Source organism: Dendroctonus ponderosae, unplaced genomic scaffold, assembly GCF_020466585.1.
Source record: "Dendroctonus ponderosae isolate FM_Combo_2020 unplaced genomic scaffold, Dpon_F_20191213v2 Dpon_F_20191213_154, whole genome shotgun sequence".
Classification (NCBI taxonomy): Eukaryota; Metazoa; Arthropoda; class Insecta; order Coleoptera; family Curculionidae; genus Dendroctonus; species Dendroctonus ponderosae.
The window spans coordinates 11079-27008 of record NW_026017682.1 but is presented as its reverse complement, the minus strand read 5'-3'; the positions used below and the strand labels follow the sequence as shown (position 1 = coordinate 27008).

Here is a 15930-nt window from a genome sequence, read left to right as displayed (position 1 = left end):
GCAAAGGTTTTAGTCAAGTTTGCTTGCTATTCAATGTTTTAATATCATGGTAATCTAACTTTAAATACTAATAGTTGCATCCTCAAATAAAAGTATAATCCAAACAAAATTTAGACATAGGCGTACCTCTGGCCAACGTCTGGGCGAAGTTATCGCGATAACTTCTGTAAATACGCACAATACGTGTTCATTTATATCGCGTTTTGAAGCTGAAAAGTTTTGAAATCAGCTAACAAATATTTCGTACCGTTACAGTGATAAGTTCCAACAAAAAACACAAAATTGTATCAGAGTTCGCGGACAGTTTATGTCAAACTAACCTTACTTTGCCTACCAACTGTCAAAAATAACGAGTGGTTTGGTTATATACCGCAAATATAGATTGCGTTACCTTTTTGGAGGTTAAAAAAATAGCTTTTTGCATACAAGCCCTCAGAAATTCTTCGTACGGCTCATGAGATACTTTCTGCGGTCCATGAATCATAAGTTTTTTAATTTTCTATGTGTAGATATTAATAAACAGAACAGATAGAGAATGTTTGATGAAAAAAATATAATTAGGAAAATTTAGCAAGCACAACTGGGAAAAGCCCTACCGACAAAGGCCTAATGATTATTCCCATATTTTACCCAGTTCTTCACGAAAAATTGCAGCTGACAGTCAGTGACAAAGTCAAACTGTCAGTGTCCGTGGCGAAAGTTATTACTTTCCACACGGGATGAAAAAATTTTGCAATGGGTAAAAGTGATGCTTACGCCATCGAAAACAGTGACGAAAGTACATACTTACAAATACAAGAAAAACATATTTTTGTCATAAAAAAGTCTATGCTAAGAGTATGTAACGTAAAAATCATCCAAAATTATCCAGCAAACCAACCCGAAATAATTACGAATCCCCCTGTTGGATCACGCAAACCTTTCGAAAACCATTCGAAGAACTTACCCATCACCTGAATCCTCCCTGAACCTGAACCGGATGGTAAGCGGGATTCTACCTTGTTATATTTACGATTTGGCACGGTTTTGCTTAAATTCTAGGCGAAATTTGGTGAATTTCGTCTGAGTTATCGCTCAAAGACGATAAAACAGACACTTTATCGTTGTGATTCCACGTACCTCTTCAAGCAGGTACCATCAGAAAAGCACCGCAGAGTCTGTTTAGGTATGCGTTAATGCGTATATCGATACTTCTTGTGTGAAGCAAAATTGCAGGAACGTAGTTGGCCCCATAATAGGAATGCAGAGGAATGCAGGAAAACCAAAGGTTTTTGTTGGTTGTTGTGGCTGGTTTGCTCTTCTGAGGCATCTTCTATCTGATAATAATAACTTAAAAAATGCCACTGGCTCCTTGAAAAATAAAATATGCCCCAAACCCAGTTTTAGTAGTCACTTACTCTACTACTTAATATCGCTTTTGGATTTCGTTTCGATTCGTTTTTTAATGTTAAAACGGCTCAACCATAGCAACTTTTCAGAGCCTATTCCCTCATTAAAAATATTAACTCATTGTTTGTGCATGCATATAGTAATCTCATTTACAGGAGAACAATTTCATAGAAAAACTGACTGGTTTGGCAATGCATGTATGTCGATTTTATCAGTTGCATTGCCACAAAAATGTGCAAAATAGACCAAATTAGTAGTTTTAAAAGAGGGTATTTTTTAATATTGAAGATAGACGAAACCTTCTAAAATAAATAAGAAATTAATGCTGAGTACAGTTTTCCTTTGCAAGATGGTAATAAGATTCACATTATTCGGATGCAAAAAATTCATTTCTGACACTGTTCTAGATAATTTAGATTAATTTGTAAATAAATTTTTATAGCTACTTATACCTCGGTATCCTTTATTAATGGAACACTCTGTACCTATAGTTTTTCATCATTAGTCGTTTTAGCATAACTGACGGCAAAAACAGTACATGCTTTTGAAACCGATATTTTACACATCTAAATAACTCAAAATCGCCAAACGGCAAGCAAATATATTAAAAACTGTAACAAAATCTATGTGTCTAATGGAAAATAAGAGTCAATAATCAATTCAACTATTTGCCGAATGTATTTAGAATCACATACCTTTCATATATCTCATAGGGATTAAACTAACATTAAAAGGACGTGCTCAGTACTTTGAAAATGCATCTGCCCAGTTTGTTTAGCAGCTTTACGTATAAAACACTTAGAAGAAAAGTTTAGAATTATGTAAAAAAAAATTCTCCATAAACATCGAAAAGATATTCGCTACGTTAGAAAAACGTTCTCGGACCGTTGAAAGTATGAAAATGGCTACTTTCTTTCAAAAACCGAAAAAATAATACTGAATAAAAATGTAAGTGATATTAAGGAAAACCACTCTGCAGATCTGTAAAATGTATTTAAATTTGCGTGCAGGCCTATAAATACTGCAAAATCTTTTGTAGCGCGAAAAGAACGTTCTCGGGCCGTTGAAAGTGGCATTCAAAGCATATTTATAATAATTCTAAATTTAGCAAAACACTGAATGAAAACACTACGCTAAATTTGTTAACGCTAATTGTTGTTGCCTTGATGTCCTGAAACCGAAGTAAGTACTGAATAAAATGTCCAGTAAATCAAAGGAAAAACACTCTTTAAATGAATAAAATGCGCTAAAATTTGCGTCAAAACACATAGACATTGTAAAGACTTTCGTAGTGTGAAAAGAACGTTCTAGAGCCGTTGAACATGAGTAAAAAGCATCTTTCTACGTCTATTGAGTGGCATTAACATAAAAACTGCATGCAAGCAAGAAACAGAGTTTGCCGGGAAAATTTTACAAACAAAAAAAAATATGTCATGAAACTGATGTGAGTGCTGAATAAAATTGGTAGTAAAGAAAAATAAACACTCTTTAAGTGAGTAAAATGCATTTAAATTTGCATCAAAACAGATATAAGTTGTAAACATTTTTTTTATGTGAAAAGAACGTTCTAGAACCTTTGAAAATCGGGAAAAATCATGTTTCCATGTTTATTGAGTAACATTAGCAAAAAACTACATGCAACTAAGAAGAGAGTTTGAGAGATAAATTTCAGAATCCTAATTGCTCGAGGGCCTAAAACCGAAGTAAGTGCTGAATAAAATAGCCAGTAAATAAAAGAAAAACACTTTTACGTCAGTAAAGTGCATTTAAATCTGCATAAAAACACAAAGATATACATTGTAAAGACTTTCGTAAGATGAAAGAAACTTTCTACAGCCGTTAAAATTTCGTAAAAGTCATGTTTTTTGGTTCGTTGACTAACTTCAGTAAAAAACTACATGCAAACAGAAGGGAGAGTTTTGAAAACGAAATTTCATGATCAAAAAGACGTCGTATCTTTCAAAAAATTGTCAGGAAAAAAAGAAGAAAACACTATTCGAATCAGTAAACTGCAGTCATATTTGGATCAAAGTTCATATACATTGTTAAAACATTCGCTACGTTAGAATAAGTAATTCAGTATCTTTCTCAAGACTAAATGGAAACAACAAAATTTCATGATTGCACTTGATCTACGTTCTTAAACCGAAATAAGTGCTGAATAAAATTGGCAATAAGCAAAAGGAAAAAAACTTCCTAAAGCAGTAAAATTTATTTAATTTTGCATTAAAACTCAGAGACATTTTCAAGCCGTGACGTGAAACGAACGTTCTAGAACCGTTGAAAGTCGGTAAAAAGAATAACCAAAACACAGACAATAATTGTAATAAGCAAATTTTGTTTCCGTTATTTGCTCATTGTTCCAGCCAAACTAAAATCTCTTTGGAAATCACTCAATTAAGGAGAAAATTGAATTTTTTGCTTTCAAACTTTTTTCAAACACTGAATAAAATTGGCAGTAAGCAAAAGGAAAAACACTTTGTAAAACAGAATCTAAATAATCTAAAATCTATTTAAATTTGCACTAAAACTCAAACATTTTAAAGCTTTTCGCAACTTGAAACGAACTCTCTAGAATCGTTGAAGGTGGTGAAAAGAATAATTTTAAGCTTCGTCAGCAGCTTTAGCACTGAAAAACCCAAATTTTACGTCTTCTAATTGCTCATTGCTCCATCCAATCGCTTTGGAAAACACTCAATAAACCAGAAATTTAATTTTTTAGGCATCATACTACAAAGTCACCCGTAACGGCAGATAAAAACTACCTCTATATCTTATTTTCATCTCCTAAATCGTTTAGTAGTTGAAACCCAAAAAAACTGAAATCGAAAATAAAAATGTTAATGACCCAGAATGAATATGGTAAATATTGAATACAAAAATCAAAGTAGAAAATCGTTAAAATGCACTGAAATTTGCATTTGGCGCCCATTGCTATTAGCGATATTGAAAGGACGTCCCCAGGAGCACCAAAGTTGGTAATATAACGTCCGGCGGTGAATAGTGGCTAGAAAACATCGTGAAACGAATGAAACGAGTCTTGTGCATATTTCTGGTGAATGGTCTTGATGGTACCATCAGTAAAAGCCGGACCTGTTCGTCAGATGAAGTAAAATACCGTACAGCAGACGACGAAGTCAACTCGACTGCGGCAATCCAACACGCTATGGGGAAACCTGAATTCGACAACACTCAGTCTAGCATTCTCTCTCAGCCTTGCGTTTTGCCACACTCAGTGGATTGAAAAAATTCTGCAGATTCGCGTGCTTATTTATATTGGCTCTCGTCAGCCTCCGTGTTAGTTTATTTGTTTTTCTTTATACTGTGAGAACAGAATTCAAACAGGAAGTGCATCGCATAGTGTATCAAGAAACATATTGCAAAAGGTGAGTGGAAAACTATAGCTGAGGGCTCATTAGCACCTGTGCATGCACTAGGAGTGAGAGGTATTATGTGCGCGTTTTAATGTTAAATACACGGAATATTGATTGGAATATTATTCTAATCACAAGAGCGTCAACACTGGTCTCAACCAGCAAGTTAATTGACTAATTGAATGGACTTCTAAGGCCCACACGATGCTCCTTATTTAATTTATTGTCAGGTTTTTTAATTTGCTTATACAGGAATGGAGCGGAAAGCCCATTCGGATGCGGGAAACTTCAAAAACACGTTCTTCTAATGTCTTCTCATCACTTTACCACTTAATAGGTATCTGTCTGTCTACTATTAAAAACCGTTTTTGTGAAGATCTACCAACAGTTCTATTTAACTTTTCTAGATACGTGCGGGGGTTGAAAGTATTTAATTTTCGTCTAATTATATGTTTGCACGAACCCTCTTCACATGAAGATCTTTAATTCTTCCTGAAACCTGCCAAGTTTCCTGATAGTATCTCCATTTATTTCCTCGCAGCTTTCTGATGACTACAATTTCAGTTCTTCATTTACAGAAATTAGATTTTTCGTTAAAACCTTTTCCTTATGAGATTCTTGTGAAACTCTTTCTTCAGAAATGTGTAGGTGCTAACATTTGCTCAATTCCTTTATATAATAAGTCAGCAGTTTTTCCATGAATGTAATACGTCTTCTGTTTCCTTTTAACAGAAAGTTGCTTTTTGGCACTAAACCTCTTCACTTGAAGACTGTTTAATTCTTCCAGAAATGTTCCAAGATTCGTCATAAATCGTCAGGAAAATATATTCTTTCCTTGTTCATTTATTTCTTCGCAGCTTTCTGACGACTAAAATTTTATTTTCAATTCATCATTTACAGAAATTAGATTTTGCGTTAGAACTTTTTCCTTATGAAGATCGATCGAGAGTCTTGTCAAATTCTTTCTTCAGAAATGTGTAGGTGCTAACATTTGCTCATTTTCTTTAGATCGATTACTTTTTTCATCCAGTTTGAGGATAAGGCAGCAGTTTCTCCATGAATTTAATTAGTCTTCTGTTCCCGTTTAAAAAAAAGTTGYTTTTTTGCGCCAAACCTCTTCACTTGGAGACTGTTTAATTCTTCCAGAAATGTGCCAAGTTTCCTCATAAATCGTCATGAAAATATATTCTTTCCTTCTTGATTTATCTCTTCGCAGCTTTCTGATGACTACAATTTCATTTTCAGTTCTTCATTTAGATAAATTAGATCCTGAGGTAGAACCTTTTTCCTATGAAGATCGCTCGAGTTTTTTGTTAAACCTTTTCTTAAAAAGGTGGCCTCTAAAATGGTTCCAATTGGCCCTTTTTGTGATAAATTTTATTGAATTAAATCTCTTCTTTTCTCCTTTAACAAATGTGATCCTCCTATTTCCTTTTAGTGTCTTAAAGTTTGCTTGTCAGCTCCTTAGCTTTTTCTTGATTTTCTCTTCAACTTGATGGACAATTTATCTTTTTTCAAAGAAATTCATTTCTTCGGAGTTAAGTAAAAGTTTCCGGAAACTGGAGAGGTTCGTCAAAGGACATTTCCAGATTAGTTAGTGTCTGGCCACTTCTGTCTTCACTCCATCGTTTTCAAAGCTTTCAATCTTCCTTTCAGCCTCTCTTCGGAATTCTTTGAAGTGCTTTCCTCGTCGCAATCTTTACTTTTGTTCCAGCTTCTGACTTTCGCATATGACCGATTAGACCCCACATTCCCACGCTTAAAAACTTTATTAGCCTCACTTAGTGCACTGAAAATTCCAATCGATTCCTGAAATAAGAAACGTTATGTGTTTGCACACATCGAACACTTGTAAAAATAGCAGCGTGAAAAAATGCGCACTTCAGTTGAACTTTCTTACCGCGGGAATGTTATGCGAGATTAAAAAGCAAATAAACAATTCAAATCGGCCATGTAGAACTATTTTTAATCCACTTTCGCATAATCCTGAAAACCGAAAACACTGAGCAGCTATACCGATTGATTGCTTATTAGTTTGCAGTGCCAAAATGAAGCTCAAAGGCATCCTTCTACTGATTTTTGTCAGCTACATTCCAACCACAGTGATCGGTTGCAACGAAGCTGTTTGCGGCAGTGTGGTTAGCAAGTGTCTTCTAACCAAATCCTGCAACTGCGACTTCAATTTCGAAAATTGTAGCTGCTGCAAGGATTGTCTCAACTGTTTGGGCTACCTCTATAATGACTGCTGCTCGTGTGTAGGTTGGTACCTTTTGCATTTTCATATATTTACAGATTCTAAGTCGATTTGTGGCTTCTACACGCTGAAGCTCAGAGAAAACGTGTTTTGTCTTCATGAATATTCAGATGCGCGATTTATGTTCGGAAAATCTAAATATTTGATGTTCAACTACGTTGAGCGTTCAACTTCACTTTCTTCTGCTAAAACTACTTGAGCAATGAAGAAAATTTAAAGGATTTTAGAAGATTTAAACCTCTCGGTAACTTTTTAGATATGTGCCCGAAGCCCAACTCAACCACAAGTCCGCTGAGCAAAAAATCGCACGTGGAAGACTTCCAGGAGACCATTCCCGGCCTGTTTAGCGCCCTGACGGAGGCTCCCGACACCCTAAACCGATGGGCCAGCAAGACTTTCCCTATTGACATCGATCTTAGCCAATATTCGAACAAAAAGGAAATCAAACTGCTAACGCGTAAGAACAACAGTGGTTGATTTTCTTCAACGTTCTTATGAAACCTGGTACTTTCAGAGCAAAACAATGCTGAACAACAAGTGCTTCCAGAAAAACCGAACCCAACAGTTTTCACTGTGAATTGCACAGTGGCATTCTGGTCGCAATGCATGAGCTGGACAAAGTGCAAAAGTAGCTGCCAGTCTATGGGTGCGTCCAGCTATCGCTGGTTTCACGACGGATGCTGTGAATGCGTCGGCGATAGATGCATAAACTACGGAATTAACGAAAGCAGGTAAGATCCTCATTTTACCATTGACCAAAGAACTCTTCATTCATCTGAATTTTCAGGTGTTCAGCCTGCAGGATTCCTGATGACCTGACCCAAGATGGAAACATCTTGGATGAAGACGAAATGGACTTTGGAGAGGATGAAGATGACGACTTTAGTGTTTAGCTTCGCATTACTCAAAGTGCCTCTACTGTCTATTGACGATTAATAGACGGTTTGAGTGGCTGAAAGTTTGTCTGGTAACTATCAGTCGTATTTTACTTTTAATGCGGCATTGATTGAAATTAATTTTCAAACCTGCAAGCCATATGTTATTTATTGTACTATTACGCAAAGCGACAGTTTTTAACCCCCTTAAATACGGTATTTCTAAGGAACATTTTCGCTGGTCTTATTATTCGTTGCTTGTCTATAAGTGTTGAGATTTACATCGACTTGAAATGGAAACATTTATTTTTAAGGTATTTGAAGCTTCGCAGTCGTCTGGTGTAAATATAGTGTATATTTTGTACAGAAGTGAGCTAAATTAAATTTGGAACGGGATTTGATTATAGTGGTTTTATTAGTTTATGCTTCAAAAATTGGAAGAACGTGTTCCTGATAGAAAGATGGACAAAATCACAATGCTGAATTTAAAAAAAGTTATTTCTAGTTGTCTTGTATCCAGTCATGGTTTTTTTTAAATAAAATTGTATTTTAGAACATTTTATTATTTAGTTTTCTCTCTGCGAATAAACTGCTGGAATAATAGAATGGGGCCCAAGTTATTTAATTTAAGCAACGAAAAGTTCAATGTTAGAGCAAAATTTAGCCAAACTTGAGCTAAAGTTTGACTTATGCTATTTTGGTCATTTGGGCTTTTTAACTTTTTTTTTAAGTTCTACTCTTTCTGTTTATCGGTTGGTTTCCAATTGATGCAAATTTCTTGGGTAGGATTTATGTACAATAAAATCATGCACTCAAATAAATACTTTTGCGCTAACATTAAAATATAATTTTCCTATGCATTAAACGAACCAAAAATTAGCTGTGTTATTTAAGAAACGTTTAACTGACTTAACTTCGAACGGAATTTTGTTTGAAATTGCAACCATTAAGGGTTTTTTATTTTTAACAAGAAGAATTACAGAATCTTGGTTGATATTTTTATTTTTGCTCAGCACGAATTTACTTGTTCATTTAATGTAAAACAAGTTCTTCATTTTATTGGGATGAACCGAGCAAATGAGGATTTAAGGGAGCATCCTGAGATAAAATATGTAAAATATTGTCAATATCCAGTAAGAATACAACGTTGATAATAATAAATAATCCAATAAGAATAAATGCTGCTTTTTACGATCGTTTTCAATGATTAATTAACGAAAAACCTAACGTTTTGCCATCATCAGGTAGTCCAGAATAAAATTGCTCTACGGATGCCGAAACGTCGGTAATGTAAAAAACAGGATTGATTTTACGGCGATCGGATTTTCGTTATTAAATCATCTATTGGGAAAACACGACATTTTTTGCGATATAATATTTGAAGATAGGCATGAGGCATTATCTTAGCGATAACACTCGTATACTTTTCGAGATATCTAACTTTAAATGCATCAAGCAACTAAAATTGTGTGCAAAAAACACAAAAATAATCTAAAAATGTAGGCAGTTAGAAAAATTGCAATAAATAATATTTTATCATCGCTTAGATCTCTCAGAACATATTGTCTCTGATAATGCAAATGAATGAATGCAAATGAATTTATGGCTAATAAAACCTCTGTATGTTGCTACAATTTTATTCCCTTTACATCGTTGGCTAAACATAGACCATCTACGAGTACAAATCGTTTAAAGTTAAAAAGACCCTTCGGCCAGCGAAGAGTGGTTAAAGCGTTAAAAAGTCTTATAAATATTAATAATATTTTGCGATGACTAGACTAGTGACGAAGCCAAATCCAGGCGACTAATATGAGTAGTAGACGGTTCCCAATTAATAGTATCAGATAATTTAACAATGGCAGTTTTATGTTACTCTTAAGTCTTAAATTGGGCAGTGCTGTCGCATTAATTGACTGGTTAATGGGCGCATTCGCCAAATAAACTGGCAAAATCGGTAAAAGAAACTGGAATTGCTTCCAAATTAGTTTGTATTCGTTACTTATACATTTGGATCAATTTTGGAACAAACAAGGTGGCCGTTTTAAAGGGGCAATTCCAGAGTTTCTGTAGCTAAAAGCCAAACAACCATTACGAAACATCAAAAGGTGTATTTGTATATAATAGATAACGGACTTGTATAACTTTTTTAGTCCATTTTCAACCCTTTCCCTTAGCAAAATGTGCTCAAGACTTTTTTAATCGATATCGGTTTAAGATACGAAAAAAATCAAATCAGTCAAAAAGCTCCAAAAGAAAACAGAAAACTTTTCCAGTGACAAACCAAATATCGTAAAAGTGCCAAAGATCTACTAAACATTTATTTATGTTTGACTAAACTTTACATTATTATATTGAACGCACCCCAGTATCAATTATAAAATATGTACAGAATGGCGCACAAAAGCTCCCGCTCTATGGTAGCTCTAGAAATAAACGCTCAAACACCACAACTAAGACTAGATTTTGAGTGCTGAAATGATACTGCCGAACACCGTTGTTTTTAAATGAAAATGTGGAAGTTTTACGTAATTTTTCGTGCGTTGGAAGGACGAGTGAAAAATATTCAAGACATATTACGACATTCAAACCTGTTCCATGTAGGTTTTCTGCTTAATTCTTGAGCTATTTATCGGAATTTAGCGAAAAACAGCAGATGGTAGGTATTGCTACAGATACTGAAAAATTTTATTGGGAATTATATTTGGTTGCTTTAGAAGCAAGCAGGTCTAGGACAGGCTTCGGGCCGATTAGCCCTCATCAGTTAGGGGGTTAATAGGTCTGATGACCGGTCCTGCAATTGAGTGCTTTTGACACTGCTAAAAACCTGTTCCTTTTCTCAAACAGTTACTAGTTTCAAACTTAGCTTGAACATACACAATAAGTTTCTAACATCTCAGCATATTCATGAAACATTTATCATTTAACGCATCAAACCGCTGCTAAAATGAACAATGAACTAAAGTGTACATTTCCATTAAGAAATGAAAATAGAGGTGTTTGAGGGTTTTTTCTAAATTTACCAAGTCATGGATAGTCATTGCAAGAACATACAATGCAAGATATTTTGCATTGAAAAAAAAACAAATTTTTAACGAATTTTAACTATAAACGAATGTTATGTGAGTAGTCGAGAGTTTCAAGTAACGAATACATACTTATTTTTTATCCTACTTTAGTTCGTATAGCATTCTGGGACACAAATAAAACGTCAAAAACACATTAAATTCATTTGGTGTTGCCTGAAAATGAGCAAACCCTGAACCTGAGCGATTTCACACCCAAATTACTAATGGAAGAATCACTTTTCAATAGTCAGCTGACTAAAATTCCCAAAACCTTTGGGACACAATCAAATAAAAAGAGATTCACACGATAATTCATTCGAGAAAACACCACAAACAAAACAAAAAACTGAACAAACAAATACACAGCCAAATTTGCAGTGACTGGAAGTGGATAAATTCCGACTGTTTAGAGCAATTTGGATTCAGCGTTATGTAGCTCGTTTGTTTTTTGTTAGTCAGAGTTTTAAAAAATTTAAGCATTTCAGAAAATTTATTTTGTTATACAAAAATAAATTTTGTGCAGGGAAGCACATGAAAAATGCAAAATTTCTCAAAGTTCGGCAAGCTTCTAGTTGACCAAAAAAGTTTTTTCGGTCCCAACACCAAAAGTTTAGAGATAAACCAAATAGCCCGAAACGGTTTGTGAGTCAAAAACATCAACTTTTTGGTCTTGTAGGTATTTTTTTCGCAACTCGACTGATAGGCCCTAGGTTTTGAAAATCGGTTCAAAAAAAAATGTTTCACTTCAAGACCAAAAAGTCCAGTTTTCTGAGACCACCGAGAAAAAGGAATTGTACTAAATAACGAGTCAAACAGAAATCAAATCGCTCGCATCAAACAGAATTTCTCCAGTTTCAAAATTAGTTGAAAGTTTTCCTTGCAACGTCTATGTTGTTGAGCAGTTTAGTTGAATCTAATCTAAGACTTATCTAGTTGTTACAGAAACTTAAACGGGGAGACTGTTTGTTGAAGACTATTTGAATTGATTACTCAAGAAAATTGCTTGTTTTTGGCTGAAGTTTGTGGCCAGAAAGCATGTTTACGCTTAGAATTTCTGAACCTTCTTTTCTTAGCAATCTGGATTTCAATATTCACATTCAAACTTACTCTAACACATAAACGTGATTACATTAGTCGCATTGGTAATTTTTGCGCATTACCATCATTTTCATCAAGCTCACCATCAACTTATTAGAACTTCACATAAGAACCAATGGCAATAATATCACACACACCAATATCTGACGGAAACTCAAGGAAAATGAAAAAGCATCGACTTCTCTTGGAAACGTACTGGTGGCGATGATATTGGGCACACCAGATCTATAAAGTACACACACAACATACAACTCTGCACAGATATGTACGAGATGAAGCTCCTACGATGCAGAATATGTTCATGAAAAGCTCGAATTTCCCCTTGAAACCTACTTAAAGACATTATTAGAATGTGCTTTATGAAGCGTTATTACTTTCGCTCAAGCATACAATTACACACTTAGTCAGGTCCTCATAAAACCATCGCAATCAGGTTTGAGTAGACGTATAACATTAAACTGGGTAGTAATATGGAGTAAATAGCTATTGAATGGATGATAAATGCTTAATCAGTCTTACCGCAGTCTATGAAGGTTTGGGAAAGGCAGCTGTGCCGCTTCGTTCCGTTGGCGGATCGTCCGTATCGCTATCGTCTTGTGGTTCCTGGCTTTCAGGCAGTCTGATAAAAGGCAGGTGTTCACTTCCACTCCACATTGAATAGAAGTTGGTATGAAGGCGAATCGCATCCTGCAAACAAACAAATTTTAGCTGAGCTCCAGAAGAACAATTCAGAAACTTACAGGCCCACTTCCTTCACTGGTGGAGCCTCTTTCAGAGCCGCTGGCCGTTGATCTGCTATGAATGGAAAGACAAGACGAGGAATCGGTGGAAGAGCTGCTTTTGCGGGAAGTCAGTGGCAATCCGGTAGGGAAAATATCAAAGTGTTCGGTTACGGACATACCGCTTGCATGTGGCACGTCCACTGATTGCCAGTTGCCTCTGAAAGGAACCAAACCGCATAAAGGAGAAGGATTTATGTGCTGCCTTCGCATCCAAAAGCACTAGTTTGATTCATTAAGGCACTGGGGACGGACACTTTAAGGGTTTATTATGTGATGACCTGAGAAAGGACAAAAAATTATTTGTGATCATGACAAACACATAACGGGAAATTAGAGTGGAGGAGTATTTTTCAGCAATATTGGCGAAAAAATGCGAATTCGCTGGCCATTCTAGTATCCAGATGCTCTGAAAATCAAAGTTTCAAACGCAAAAAACTGAGTCAATTAATTATCTACTGGTAAACCCATCTTATAGCACACATACTTCCAGTTCAGTTCGTAGAAACCTTAAATCAACCCACCTTCTCATATAAAATTAGCGTTTAATTACATTTTATTGCTGATCGGCGCGCTAAAGAAACTCATTTAAAAACACTATTTTGAACCATCATCACAAGCGAGCAACGGTGTGGATCAACACTCACCTTTGGGACGGAAACATCCGCCTATGCATCCGATCCTCATGCGTTTCACCCCAAATCGGTACATAGGAGTGTCCTGGAATGGAGGCAGTCGGTATGGAGGAGCGACTGGGGCGGCAGGACAGCAGCTGAATGGCTTCGGACAGGCCCTCAATGCTTGGAAGAACTCCACCGACTGGATGCGGCTGGATATGAGATGTGGAGGGCTGAGAGGCGACTGATTCTGTTGTCAGACAATTGTTACCCGTTGGGGCAAACGAATCTGGCCAACAACCAACCTGGAGTAGTGCTTCTACTCCGTTCTTGAGATGTGCCGGGTCCCCCAGCAGGAACCGACAATTTTCCTTGGCTTCCTGGGCGGGGCGGGCCACTTGAGCCTTCGCTGCCCCAAGCAGTGTCCCAAGGCATTGACCAGCGGCGGGCCGTACCTTCGGCTTTACTCCCTAAACACGGCCTATTAGAACATTATTCTGGAACGTGTAGTTGGCGCTTGCCTTCAGAGCTGCTAACATCAGTAGCTGCAGCTTCGGACCATCTACGCTGACCACCTAGAGGAAAGAGTGGGAAATGTAGAGGAGATCTTTGACCTCCCCTGCCAGGGAACGGAAGCTTCATTGTGTGCAGTGGTCCAGGTGTGGGGAACGGTCCTATTTAAGCCAGAAAAACACAAGTTCCTACCCGTGATTTTCATTGTACTTTTCGCGAACGAACCTCTTAAGGTCTCCAAAGGACCAGGGCCTCGACTAAACTCCGAATGAATCGGACTCGGCCCTCGAATGGGCTCCGGGTAAGGGGAGGATCCTCTGGTATCTGCCATAGGGCTGTGCTGCCTTGGAAAGTCCTCCATTCTGGGACTGGACATTTGCGACCTTAATTTGGGCAGTTTTAGTTTCAGCCGGAAAATATGCATTTCCAGCGCCAAACCTTGTTTCATGCTTGCTAAAGCACTGCTGCACCGTGGCCATACTGCAGTCTGAGTTGTGCACCCCGCCTGGAGTGGTTTGGCAAGAGGGACACATTGCCATTGCCCCGAAATTTTCACAACTCGCGATGGAGAATTGATATTGAAGATTGATGAATGTTAACAGGTTTTCGGTGATTATGTGCTGGTTGTGTTCTAGTTGCCTTTGAGCATCCGACTCTATTTACAAAATGCCGCCAGTCAATCTTGTTTAGAAAGTGGGCAAGTATGGAATAAAAAACAATGATCTGTCCGATTAATATACAATTCCGAGTTTATGCATATCCAAATAGACAAACGCGATGGACCTGAATGTTTATTGAAACTTTAGAGACAACTCAAATCAAAACTCTCGGCTCAAGCTTTTCAAATTAGGTAGCTTGTCCACCCTATTACTTTACCTGCAAAAGTATCCCCAATGCTCATATCCTGCATGGCAGCCGAAATGTGATTTTTAACCGAACTACTTGCAATCGCTGTGGCTCTAGTGAGGTCCTCCCAACAAGTGATGCATTGACTGGCTATAGGAACGTTTTGCAATTGAGACAAGTTGTATAAAGACTGTGCCAATCGCATTCCAGCCGCACACATTGTGTTGAGCATCTGAAATTGAATTCAATTAGCTATTTTTGCCTTAAAATCGACTAAAGTGCATACCTGCAAATACAACCTCCAGCTATTCAGGCACTCCGCAGCTGCCACTTTTAGGGTATTGGGGCTCAGTTGTTGGGCTTCGGCAGGATCCTTGGGTTCAGCGTGCTCGGTTTCGGAGGGAGCTGCCGCCCCATAGAGGGGTTGGTGAGGATCTCTGGAACGGTTTTGATTATCCCGATTCATACGCAGCTTGCATACGTACCTTTCCATGTTTTCAAGTGAGAGTTTCAGCAAATTACTGCGTCAAGTAGCAAGCTATTGGGGACACATCTGTTCGTATAACTACAAAAAGACATTGTCGTAATTTTCTACAAATTCCGTTTTTTGTAAACAGCGGCGACATAACCTATACTAACAGCTGACAATGTCACTCCCTTAGTTGACTTAAAATCCCGAAGTTCCCCGGGGATTTTCGGATTTTAGCATCAATTAATTCAAACACCTGTGTTCCGTCTTTGTTTTTCGCCCAATTTAGACAAGGAAAACCCGAAATTTCTTCAATACCTAGCAACAGTTCAACAGTTGGCTGGAAGAGGGCAGCAGTCGACAAGAGCTCCGCCATTTTGTACTATGCTATGCCTTTTTGAGTATTATGAAAGTCAAAAGTTCGTTATTTGTCGGAAAATTTGCTAAAAATCGTATTTAAGTGGTGTAACCGGGCGCTAAACGATGGCTAAACTACTCCAAGAGGGTGCAGCTGCTTTGAGTTTACCTCATAAGCTGTTAAGAATAGAAACTTTCCCAACTACCGTGTAAAGGCAATGAGTAAGTACCTATACGGTAAGATACCTATAAGTAGGTAGATTTGCTCTACACGAGCTAATATTCTGGAATTAT

At 37.1% G+C, this 15930-nt stretch overlaps 2 protein-coding genes across 4 annotated transcripts; one reads left to right on the top strand and one right to left on the bottom strand.

Annotated features, from left to right (window-relative positions):
* The first annotated feature begins 4450 nt into the window (after positions 1 to 4450).
* Positions 4451 to 8449, top strand: LOC125503264 (twisted gastrulation protein homolog 1-A-like). Of its 2 annotated transcripts, XM_048663321.1 has the most exons (5): positions 4451 to 4775; positions 6798 to 7022; positions 7274 to 7474; positions 7532 to 7748; positions 7805 to 8449. In XM_048663321.1, exons 2-5 carry the CDS (start codon positions 6812 to 6814, stop codon positions 7908 to 7910), a joined length of 735 nt encoding a protein of 244 aa, XP_048519278.1. In that variant the 5' UTR covers positions 4451 to 4775; positions 6798 to 6811; the 3' UTR covers positions 7911 to 8449. The 2 variants fall into 2 exon arrangements, with proteins under 2 accessions (XP_048519278.1, XP_048519279.1); XM_048663322.1 differs by lacking the exon at positions 4451 to 4775 and having other exon boundaries at positions 6722 to 7022.
* Positions 8450 to 9515: 1066 nt separating this feature from the next.
* LOC125503263 lies at positions 9516 to 15468 on the bottom strand. Of its 2 annotated transcripts, XM_048663319.1 has the most exons (10): positions 15296 to 15468; positions 15097 to 15247; positions 14841 to 15042; positions 14403 to 14619; positions 14190 to 14347; positions 13973 to 14125; positions 13757 to 13921; positions 13482 to 13701; positions 12796 to 12994; positions 9516 to 12742 (listed from the first exon to the last, which is right to left on the bottom strand). In XM_048663319.1, exons 1-10 carry the CDS (start codon positions 15301 to 15303, stop codon positions 12581 to 12583), a joined length of 1635 nt encoding a protein of 544 aa, XP_048519276.1. In that variant the 5' UTR covers positions 15304 to 15468; the 3' UTR covers positions 9516 to 12580. The 2 variants fall into 2 exon arrangements, with proteins under 2 accessions (XP_048519276.1, XP_048519277.1); XM_048663320.1 differs by lacking the exons at positions 9516 to 12742; positions 12796 to 12994 and adding an exon at positions 13001 to 13115.
* Between the last annotated feature and the right edge of the window lie 462 nt (positions 15469 to 15930).